General features: G+C 43.3%; 2 protein-coding genes across 2 annotated transcripts in view; one reads left to right on the forward strand and one right to left on the reverse strand.

The window, feature by feature from the left end:
* The first annotated feature begins 2,359 nt into the window (after window positions 1-2,359).
* The window catches only part of LOC147629467 (endonuclease 4-like), a 29,669-nt gene continuing 20,757 nt past the window's right edge, over window positions 2,360-11,271 (forward strand). The window contains exons 1-7 of the mRNA XM_086812729.1: window positions 2,360-2,583; window positions 2,790-2,964; window positions 5,799-5,900; window positions 5,989-6,044; window positions 6,183-6,266; window positions 6,377-6,469; window positions 6,618-6,688. Of these exons, the coding sequence (XP_086668855.1) occupies window positions 2,464-2,583; window positions 2,790-2,964; window positions 5,799-5,900; window positions 5,989-6,044; window positions 6,183-6,266; window positions 6,377-6,469; window positions 6,618-6,688 (701 nt within the window). The 5' untranslated portion in view covers window positions 2,360-2,463. The remainder of the gene's footprint in view (window positions 2,584-2,789; window positions 2,965-5,798; window positions 5,901-5,988; window positions 6,045-6,182; window positions 6,267-6,376; window positions 6,470-6,617; window positions 6,689-11,271) is intronic.
* LOC147629468 (uncharacterized) lies at window positions 9,505-10,433 on the reverse strand. The gene has a single exon (XM_086812730.1). It carries the CDS (start codon window positions 10,431-10,433, stop codon window positions 9,801-9,803), a length of 633 nt encoding a protein of 210 aa, XP_086668856.1. The 3' UTR covers window positions 9,505-9,800.

Below are 11,271 nucleotides of genomic sequence, written 5' to 3' on the forward strand. Positions count from 1 at the left end.
CTCCTTTGATCCTTGCCGCCCCGCTGGCTGTAAGATTATCCCCGAGGGTGTCGTGTTCAGGCTGCTTGGTATCCCCATGGGCTTTAACATCTCTGCTAAACAAAGGTGGGACTATGTGCTTAATAAACTTAAGATTCAGGTCAAGAAATGGAGCCACATTAACACCGGGAGCCTTTGTCCTCAATCACTTCATCATCCCCTCCGTCGTTTACTTCCTGGCCTGTTGGAGGCCCTCAGAGACCCAACTCCAATCCCTTAACTCTATCTTGGGTAATTATCTGTGGGGAGGGTCCCTTGACAGGAAGAGGATCAGCAAAGTTGCTTTTAAGGTTTGTTGCTTAGATAAAGAGCAAGGGGGTCTTGGCATTATTAATATTGGGTTGCTGGCTGAAAAGCTCGCGGCTAAATGGGTGCAAAGGGCCATCTTTTCAAATGATGTTTGGGCTGACTTGATCAAAAGAGATGTTGGGAAATTTTGGCTCAAAGGTAAGAGATCTTGGAAGGGGTTCTCGCTTAATGAAGTTCTGTTTTCAAAGGCCTCTCTCTCCCCAATAGGTAGCAAACTTTGCTGCAGGATGTGGGAGTCTTGGATGAACTATAAAAAGCTCTTTTGCTTCCAAACTTACACTAAGAGAGGGTGGTATGCCTATGCTGCTGACTCGGTCTGGTTTGGCCATCTTATAGCTCCGATTTCCAACGATCGGGTCCAGATCAGCCTATCTTGTTTCAAAGCTGGTATTAAGGTGTGGGGTGACTTATGTGACTCATCCGGAATGTTAAACAGGGATCAAATCAGTAACAAATTCAGCCTGCCCCCCGGGGTGGAATTGAGCTTGTCATGCAGAGGTGTAATTCTCTCAATGTTTCCATTCCCCCGGGGCCGTGACTGCAAAAACTTTTCTAAAGCCATTTTGTGGGGGTGGTCCAGCAACCTCGGCAAGCTGCCTAATGATTTTCATACAGGCAAACTTGTCCTCAAACTTAACAATAGATGGTCTTTGGGCTGGAATAAGCATCAATGGGCCTTCCGCTTCAAGCTTATCTGGGCCTTCGCTCAAGAAAGGAAACATGCCCTTTTGGCCTGGCTGGCCATTCATAAAGCAACTTGGACCCTTGACAAGGCTATGAAGATTGGACATGGAAATGGTCTCTGTCCCCGCTGCAAAACCAAGCTTGAAACTGTCCCCCATCTTTTCTTCTCCTGCCCAGATACGAGTCAATTCTTAAGTGTTCTTAACAAAGCTTTTATGAAAATCAGGAACACCCCTCTCAGTTGGAAAGAAGTCCTCCTTGGAGAATGTCACACTCTTGACCCCTTTACATGGCATTCCATCAGATTTCTTCTTTTATGGCATGTTTGGAATCAACGTAATGAAGCTCTTTTCGCTACTAAAACTAATCAACACTTTTTTCTTTTTCTTGACAGCACTCTCAAGCTTGTACAGCAGCTGCAACCTAGAGGGGCTCCTATGGAGGTTGATCGTTTTGGTAGGACCTACCATGGAGAAAATGGAGAAAATTTCACGTATCCGCGCATTGCAAAAGAAAGGAAAGCATGCTTCAAGGTCTGGCCCCCGAATGCCAAAGAAGGCTTCAACACTCTGATTTCTACATCCAGGCTTCGGAAAGCTTATGAGGGGTTTCTTAATCCCTTCAGGGCTCAGTCTGCTGTTCATAATGTTTTATCAGCCCCCCTCAGTGAATAAAAGCCAGTCTATCTGCGTCTGGGCCTTTCTGGCCGCCGCCGCCGCAGCCTAGTTTTTCAGGATGTTCATAATGTCGAGTTTCTTTAACCGGCTCATCAAACTCTGTTTCAAGTTTTGGTTTACTGGTTCAGTTCTGTTTCCAACGTCAAGAAGGTTTAAAGTTTTCCCCTTCACCTGCAAGGTTTAACAGTCCGAGGCGTCTACCCATGGACCTTCCTCATGGGAACTTGTAACCCTACCCTTTTTTAATATATTCAGCTGTTTTAACTAAATAAATAAATAAATATATATATATATATAGAGCTTCTTTTCATTTAATATATTAAATGAGAATTTTATTCCTTTGGTTGTAAGGTAAGTACAAAGAAAAATGTGCAAGCATTAAATTCACCTAGATATACTCCCTAAGGAAAAATGTTGAAGTAAGCATTAAATTCACCTAGATATACTCCCTAAGGAAAAATGTTGAAGTGAACACTAAGGCCCAATGCATAGTCCTACCTTTGGCAGGCCAAAAAGTTAGAAACAAAGTGGTATCCAATAGGAATTAAGAAGCATTTGGAAGAAGTGAATTTTAGATGAAACTATACCTCCCAATGTAATGATTATTTTTGCCTAAGAAAATGTGCCAAAACCAAGTGGGTAGTCCTTCCTTCAGCACGCCAATAACTAAATAGAGAACAACTTACTCAAAGAGAAGTAGCGCAGTTGGTGGAGCGTCTCGAACTACAAAGAAGGGGAAGAAGAAGGAGGAGGCATGGCGACCTGTGTGCGTGTGCTCGTCTCGCTTGCTGCAGCTTGTTTTTTTGTCTTCTTACCTGCGCCATCGTTGGCATGGGGCGTCGAAGGTCATTACGCAACCTGCGCCGTCGCCCAGGTACCTATCTCTGCATCTTTTTGTTTGCACATACCTTCTCTGTGTGCCTTGTTTCCCTTTTGGGCTCACCCCTTTGCTCGCTAAGTCCAAATTACAGACGTCTATGCATTAAGCACATGAATTCAAATTTTAACATGCATGTGTGTGTGCATGTGCGTGGGTGTCAGTTAGACAACGGCTACATTGATAAACTTTGATTTTTGCAGATGCTCTTTACGAACGCTACTCAGGACGCGGTGCAGGATTTGCTCCCAGAGCATGCAGAGGGAAACCTTGCAAGTCTTTGCTCATGGCCTGATCAGATGCGCTTTAGGTATAGGTGGAGTAGCTCACTCCATTTCATCGATACACCGGATTTTTACTGCAATTACAATTATGACCGTAAGTGCTTGTCTTAGTTTTTGAAGAGGCAATTTTGTTCCTGTTTTTTCTCGGTCTTTATTTTTGTTCCCTGTCTTCTGAGATTACATCCTATCAGCTATTATATTATAGATTTTCAAGGATAGTCAGGAGTACTTGTTAGCACATGCTGTTTTGTTGAGTTGCTCTCTTTCTCTTTAAGCTGTCACACGTAAGTGAAGGAATTTGTTCTTTGTACATTCTATCTTGTGCATTTACTTCAAACATTAAGGATTTACATGAACTTTTGTTCTTATGAGGTTTGTAAGAAAGCAACATCAAAGAAGTGTGGGGAGAGAAAAGTTGACTGAAATGGATGAGAGAGTGCGCGCACATAGAGGGATGGAGAAGAGTGTGTGCACGTTGTACGAACCCATGCATGCACGCGCGCAGAAAGAAAGAAAGAAAGAAAGAAAGGTATATTAACGTCCACGGGAGGCCAAATCCGACCTATGGGACAGATCAGGTACATCCATTTACATTCCACTCTGGGTATCGATGCCAAAGAGGCATAAAACTGGAAAAAAATAACTCAAAATGAACTCTTAAGACTCTTAAGAGTTTAAATTACAATGGGTTCTATTGCAATTGAGGTTCAAAATAAAAATAGCTATATTTCATCCATGGATGGATTTGCTCTTGAGGGCGGTGGGGTACGGAATTCTTTAATAATTGCTTGTCCTCCTCTGTATATTGCCCATTTGCCATTCTTTCTTGCTTCCCGATCTGTTCTTGAGTTGTAGCGGGAGAGAGAGAGAGAGAGATTAAATTAACGTCCATTGGACTCTGGAGGCTGCATCGACCTATGGGACAAAACTATATATATATATATATATATATAGAGAGAGAGAGAGAGAGAGAGAGAGAGAGAGAGAGAGAGAGAGAGAGATACATACATACATACATATATATATATATATATATAGAGAGAGAGAGAGAGAGAGAGAGAGAGAGAGAGAGAGAGAGAGAGAGAGAGAGAGAGAGATTAACCTCCACTGGAGGCCGCATCGACCTATGGAACAAAACTAGATACATCCAATTTTCAATCCACTTCGGGGGCCATATGGCCAAACAAAAATAACGTACTAAAAACCATGATGAACTGGCTAGTGATTACAATAAAATACCATGTCCATGATAGGAGGCTAAGGACTAGATGTCTTTGGTTTCCGGAACTCTTCAATGACGTCCTTTCCTCTTCGGTAGACTGCCCATTTACCTTGTCTTCTTGCTTCTTGTACCTTTGCCAATTCTTACTTTCTATTTTTAAGCTGTGTTGGAGTAAGTTCATCTGCCAACCATACTGATGTGCCCTTCAATGATCTTGTTTGCTTCATTACTTTGATCTTATCATTTAGCTGTTGGTACCATAAAAGGACATACTTACCTTGACAAGACTTGGCTTGCCTATGTCCACAAAGGGGATAGCTCTGGCTACTTTCCTTCTCATTATATCTGATTCATGGATATAAATATCATGCTTGATTTCTTCTTGTTGAATTACTTCTACATATTGCCAACCTTCGGCCAATCTCCTATGTGGATGTGATGTGCGCTCTCTTCTGCCCATTTTCGTTCTTTGATCTGAGATATTACAAACAACAAACTTCAACCATGTGGAGCAAGAAAAATTGTTTCTGTACATGAGGTGCCTCTTCTTCTTGGTGTAATTTGAGTTCCTCGATATTTCCTTCTTGTTTGACAATTTTGGATTCTAGCTTTTGAATTTGCTCATTCGCTTTTTGGAGATCTTGGAGAATGGAAATACTTCTTCCATGGAGTGGGTTTCTCTGTAGAAGAGGTGAGAACGTCAGAAAAGGAAAGGTTTCTCATTGTGCTTGGTATCATGACAAGGGGAGAGAGAGAGAGAGAGAGAGAGAGAGAGAGAGAGAGAGAGAGAGTGAGGCGGCCAAGGGGGGGGAGAGAGAGAGAGAGAGAGAGAGAGAGAGAGTGAGGCGGCCATAGGGGTGCTTGGTATGTGTAGTCTCTGGCTGGGCTTGTAGATCTCAGGCGGCATGACAAGGGGAGAGAGAGATAGAGAGAGGCGGCCACAGGGGTGCTGCTTCCACGCGGCGGCCACTGGAAACTCATGCTAGGTTACTAGCATGAGGCTAAATGCACCCCGAAACCTGCAACTTCTATCGCTATCCCCCAACCTTTTCGGTTTGGGCATAGCATTAGGGTTGAGGTTTCTTTCTGGTGGGTTGTAGAAATTCTCTCCCCAGCCTCTGCACCCCTCTCCTCATTGGTGGTATTGATCATATGCGGCGAGGACACCCTGCTACAGCTCCGTTGATTGCTGTCGGGGGTGGCCGGTATTCTCTTATGGCCTCTTCTTCCGTTCTCTCCTAACTGATTCAGTGGTTCAGTGATGTGGTGCTCCTGCTCAAGATTCCAGTGTAGTGCTGATCTTCATGAAGTTTGGTGTCGCTGTACCTGTCAGTGACTTCGGTCGGATTTGGATTCTGGTTTGTAGTCTTCTACAGCTTGGTGATCCCATTCACTTGCTGCTTCTTCATCGACTCCCCTTCCATTCTATTCTGCTCTGGCAGGGTTTTCCCCTCAGCTTTTGCCTTTATTGTATATTTTGAGGGGTTTTTCACCCTGGATTCTTGTTATGTATTTTGGCTTCGGCTGTGATGTAAATGGCCTTTTGGTCACAAGTAATATGATGGGTTCAAGCTCGGTTCCAACCAAGAGAGAGAGAGAGAGAGAGAGAGAGAGAGAGAGAGAGAGAGAGAGAAATTTACATGCCGGTAATGAAAAGCTGTGCTGCTTTTTTAACTCATATTCTTTATTCAATTACATGTGAGCAGGTGATTGCCATGATTCAACGGGCACCCAAGGCAGGTGTGCAGCGGGTGCCATAAACAACTATACTTCTCAATTGACCTCGTATTTCTCAAACTCACAGCAATGTAAATGACATTGAAGCATCTCATTTGGCTTAATGTTTGTATTTCATGTATCAATTACCTACTCGTGTTCTTGGATTGTGTTTCTCAGACAACTTGACTGAAGCACTTCTGTTCCTTGCACACATTGTCGGAGACATTCATCAGGTATAAGCTTTAAATACATCACTTTCTCTGTACTCCTGGTCACGTATTTCTGCAAGATTGAGTTTTCTTCAGCGAGTTCTGTACTGATCGAGTCTGATGTATTTTATTTGACCCTTGTACCTGTTACTTTCATGTCAGCCTCTTCATGTAGGTTTTACCACAGATTTAGGTGGGAATACCATAAAAGTTCATTGGTACCGGCGTGTGCTGAATCTTCATCACGTAAGCTTTGATCACCTTTACCCTCTGGGCTGTCTGGCAGTTTAATTTATGACAAGTTCTACCGTGTGATTGACGTAAGCTGCAATTTTCTTTGATAATGTTTGTCCCAGATTTGGGACAATGAAATTATTGCAACAGCCAACAAAAGGTTTTATGATTCCTCTATCAATAGTTTGGTAGAGGACATTGGCAAGAACATCACAGTGAGTATAAGAGGACGACCTACTTAAGAACTGATTTAAGTCAATTTTTTTGTCTCCTGAAACACAATGTTTGCTGTTCTCCTGATTTCCTAAAGTTTTCCTACCAGAACCCAATCACGTTTCTTTTTTTTTTTTTTTGTATTATCAGATGGGTCAATGGAATGAAGAAGTTTCCAAATGGGCAAGTTGCAGTGGTGGAGATCTTGCATGTCCAGATATGTAAGTATTTGTTGTCAACGTGCCTTTTTGGTGCATGAAGACGATGAGTGCAGCAAAAGCAAATTTGGGTTTTACTCAGCTTTATTTCACCTATACTTGTCTTTTGCTGTCTTCAGAGTTTGTATAGGCACGATTTTTTGATACTGAGTGAAAAAGCCTCCAACAGGTGGTAAACACGTCAAAGCCAGCATTGTGTAACACATCCTTAGATTTAATATCTGAAGATCATACATGGAGATCCAAGGATGCATGTCCACATGCCTTATTATTGGTGGGGCAAGAGTGTCATTCTGTGTGTGTGCATGCAAGTGGGTTGCGTGTGCTCATTTTTGTGCGCACACCCATGCCCACTCATATGCATATGCCCACAGGACAGTGGGAGCAGGTGCGCACAGCATTGCTCAATGAAGTGTGCACAAGGCGTGGAGGTGGCGGCGAGGTGAGAAGTAGAGAGGGGCTCCGTTGAGCATGTGCGTGGGCTGAAGTGTAGTCGCACCTTAATGGTTCTTGGACGGCACGACCTGGGCCGAGGTTCTTTGCATGTGGTGTCCATTCTTTTTGATGGATGGGCTTACAAGTGCATATTGTGGGATCACTTCGTGGTGCGTAACATGTTTGAAGCTCTCCCATAATTGTGGATATCATTGACCAAGTGGGATTGTCCTAGCCATCCCCGATGCATGGCTATATAAAAAAGTCCAACTAGTTAAAAAGTGACTTTGCCCGAAGCTAATGTCTGCAGAACAGCTATCTTTCAAGGTTTCTCTTTGGACCAGGTGGACATTATCCAAGGCCACAGGTGGCTGTATGGTAACAAGGGTGTGGACCATGGTCTGTCACTCCGCCTGACCTTTGTCATCAATCTAATTGGAGGGGCCATTTTATCACTCTTGGACCCCATAATTGTCAATTTTACGCTTCAATTGAAGTAAGATCTTAGTAAACGTAGCCAAGCATATAGACATGGAGGATGTAGGTTGACACAACTTTTTGCCATCTCTTCATTGATAAGCTTCCGGTCGAGTACCTACACCTCGCTGTGCGGACACAAGATGGTGCTCATCTCTAAGCTGCCGGTCGATCTCTTCATTGATAAGCTGCCGGTCGAGTACCTACGTCTTGCCGTGCGGACCACAAGATGGTGCTTATCCAGATCAATGACTCGATTCAAGCTTTAACGAAGAGAACTTCGTTTGAGGTGGCTTATGGGTGCGATTTTGAATCCCATGATGGGGGCTTTAGAAACCGTCATGCATTGATGTAGGACATGGATCAACTATAGCGAAAGGTGGGAAAATCTCCAAGCTAAGGAGGCTGAGCAAGTGGTCAGGTTGAATTACAATTCTCAAAGTTGTGATCATGTAATGTAGCCTTTTATCTTTTGGATGGTTGTTGATGGTTGTGCAACATACATCTGTTGTGTAAATCATACCATGGTTAGCAGCATTAAGTTTAGATAAGTGGGAAGTCAACTAAAAAGGTTGAGCTATATGGTATTTTGATTGGAGCTTCCAATCATTGTAAGATGCATCCAATTTTCCATTGCAGGGACTTGGTTGAGTATCATGGTTCCGCCTTGAGCTCTCCCCTGGATGAAGATGAGTTGGCCACACTGTTTATCATGCCTATGGACTTGATAAGAAACTGGAGTTCCCACTTATACTCATGCAAAACCACCTATTCTGGCACCAAAATTTCCTGGAGACCACCATCATCTCCGAGTAGGATGAGTTTCCCATCAAGTCATTGTCACCACTTGGGGCCACAAAGAGATGATGCAGCTGAGAACAGAATATGATACTTTTACCCTGCTCTTATGCAAGATGCAAGTATAAGAGCAAGATGCAAGTACAGGTGGTGGCGGTGTGGCAAGCAACAGAGAGGTGCGCTGCTGAGCATGTACATGGGCTGAAATGTCCACACACACACACACGACAGAGACTGTTGTCTTGAAGAATGTAGAAAGGAGGGGTCATGATTTTTACCCGATTTCTCTCACTTATCTTTGTAAAAGGCCTCCGCCCTCTCACATTTTTATCATAGAACCTAAGCCTTGTTGTGTGAGCTCCTTACTTACACTAGCGGACGTTCCCCGCGTGTGTGTGAGGGGATCTGAAACCGGCCTGTAGACTTGCTAGAGGGCAGTAAACTTAAGCTTTCACCCGATCTTTATTCCAATAAACTCTATGAAACAGAGATGAACCTGTAACTGGAAATTACACTTCAACAAAAACACGGCTCGAAAGCTAGAGTGCTTCCAAGCGGACAATGACACCCTGTTGTCCCCAAAGGTTGGCACCCCTTGCGGTATTTCTTTATTCTTATGAGTGGGAAGATATACCTGCACAAATCTACAAGCTGTCCCAAATCCCTAAGGCTGAAAATTCACATTTCTGGCCCAATTTCGACAGCATAACTGTAGTAGAACTTATCCAGGACGAAATCCCCAACTTTTATTTGACTTTCCTCACCAATTGGAGCGCTTTTCCAAACCTGGCGAGAAAATACAGCACGCTGAAATCTCTGTTTTTGGCCCCTAAAATGCACCAAAACACCTGTTTGACCATTCCCTAGCTTCCCTGAAGCTCCTGGGAATATTAGGCATCAAAAAGGGTCAAAACCCTAAACCTGCAGAAAAATACAACAAGCTGTAATTCACTGTTTCGGGCTCCGATTCGCGTGCCGGTCGCATCCCAAGCAAGTTCTCGAGGTCCCGCACCTGTAGGGCTACCTGCCCTTTGAATTGGACGAGATTTCTCACGTGAAATCTCTCCAAATTCACCTGTACCTGCGGGGGATTAGCAATTAGCTAATCTTGTACCTGATCAAGAGGCTCTTGCCTCAGCAAACGCACAATTGGCCACACGACTGTACATACAGATGAAAAGCCATCGATAGGGGCATCACGAATATGTATTCAAAAGGGGAGAGAGATGCACGAGAGTGAGATCATCGCGCTACATAGCACAAGGGAGAAGGCAAGCTTTCCATTAAAGCTGTAAGACCTGCACCCACTTGAAAGTGATGAAAATGAGTCTCTCTCTCCTCTTCAAAGTGGCACACTTTTGATGCAAATGACTTAATGAAACCTTCATGCTTTCATCATCTCTATCTATTGCACTGAATCCGTATGTACATATGATGTGCTAGCTCTATCATCACCCCTGCTTTGAACACTTTGAGTTGGGGCATACGTAGGTTGTAACTCAAAAGCCTCAAGGTAAAGTTGCAATACATTTGGTGATTCCAAAAGTTCATACTCTTCGATCCACTTTGCATCCATAGGTGGATAGTTCTTGAACTTCACCAAATAGCGTCGTTCAACTTTTCCCTTAACTTTTCTTTCCTTACGTGCAAAAATCTGCTCAGGTACTAAGATTTCATCAAGTTCCTCAACTTCTGGCTGATCTTCATCTGGCATATCTTCTGGCACATCACCTACAAAAGGTCTTAGAAGACTCACGTGAAACGCATCATGAATCTTCCAAGTGTCAGGCAGTTTCAGCCAATGAGCAACATCAATGATCTTGTCAAGTACTTGAAAAGGCCCATAGTAACGCATGCTGAGCTTGGTAAATAACCTTTCCTTGCCCTTCACCTTCTTTAACCGTGCCTTTTCAAACCGTAATAGTACCCAATCACCAGATGAAAACAACAGTTCACGTCGGTGACGATCAACAGTCCTTTTCTGCTTTGCCTGAGTCTTTTCCAAGGCAAATTTAATCTTCTTATACATTTCATCCATGTTCTCAACGTATCGATCTGCTTCAAAAATTTTTTCCTTTGTGTGCAAGATAGGAGGAACCTTTTTGTCACCTTCAACAATTTCAAAAGGTGTCTTGCCGGTAGACGAATGCACGGTATTGTTCGGTATTGTTATATGCATACTCAAGCATGGGTAAATATTGTTCCCACTTATTCTTATTATCTGACACATAACATTTCAGCAGATCTAAGACAGTAGAACTAGCCTCTTCTGATTGTCCATCAATTTGTGGATGAAATGAAGAAGAAAACTTGAGCGTAGTGCCCATGTTTTCAAACAAGCCTCTCCAAAACAAACTCGTCATACAAGGATCACGATCACTGACAATAGATTGCGGCATGCCATGGTACTTAAATACATTGTACATGAACAACCGTGCCATCTGATCAGGTTTTATCTTCTTCCTAACATGGATAAAATGAGTCTGTTTGCTGAATCTGCAAATAATGGTCCATATACCATCATTTCTTGTTGGCGTTCTTGGAAGATCAAAGATAAAATCCATAGCTATACTTTCCCATGTCTTGTCCGGAATTGGTAGTGGCTGTAACAACCCTGGTGCTTTTTGCCTGTCAAACTTGACCTTTTGGTAAATCACACATGCTCGCACAAAGGCATCCACATCTCTCCTCAAAGTAGGCCAATAAAAGAATGTCTCAACCGCTTTGGCTGACGCATCTATACCACCATGCCTTGCATACGGTGGAACATGGCTTTCTACCATAACCTTATGTCGTAATGGCCTAGTGACACATAGTCTGCCATGCATCATCATAAAACCATCCTTGAGGAGATAGTGTTCATGAGGTTGTCCATC

The sequence above is a fragment of the Cibotium barometz genome, chromosome 18 (genome assembly GCF_041138505.1).
Source record: "Cibotium barometz isolate CiBa-2024 chromosome 18, ASM4113850v1, whole genome shotgun sequence".
Lineage (NCBI taxonomy): Eukaryota > Viridiplantae > Streptophyta > Polypodiopsida > Cyatheales > Cibotiaceae > Cibotium > Cibotium barometz.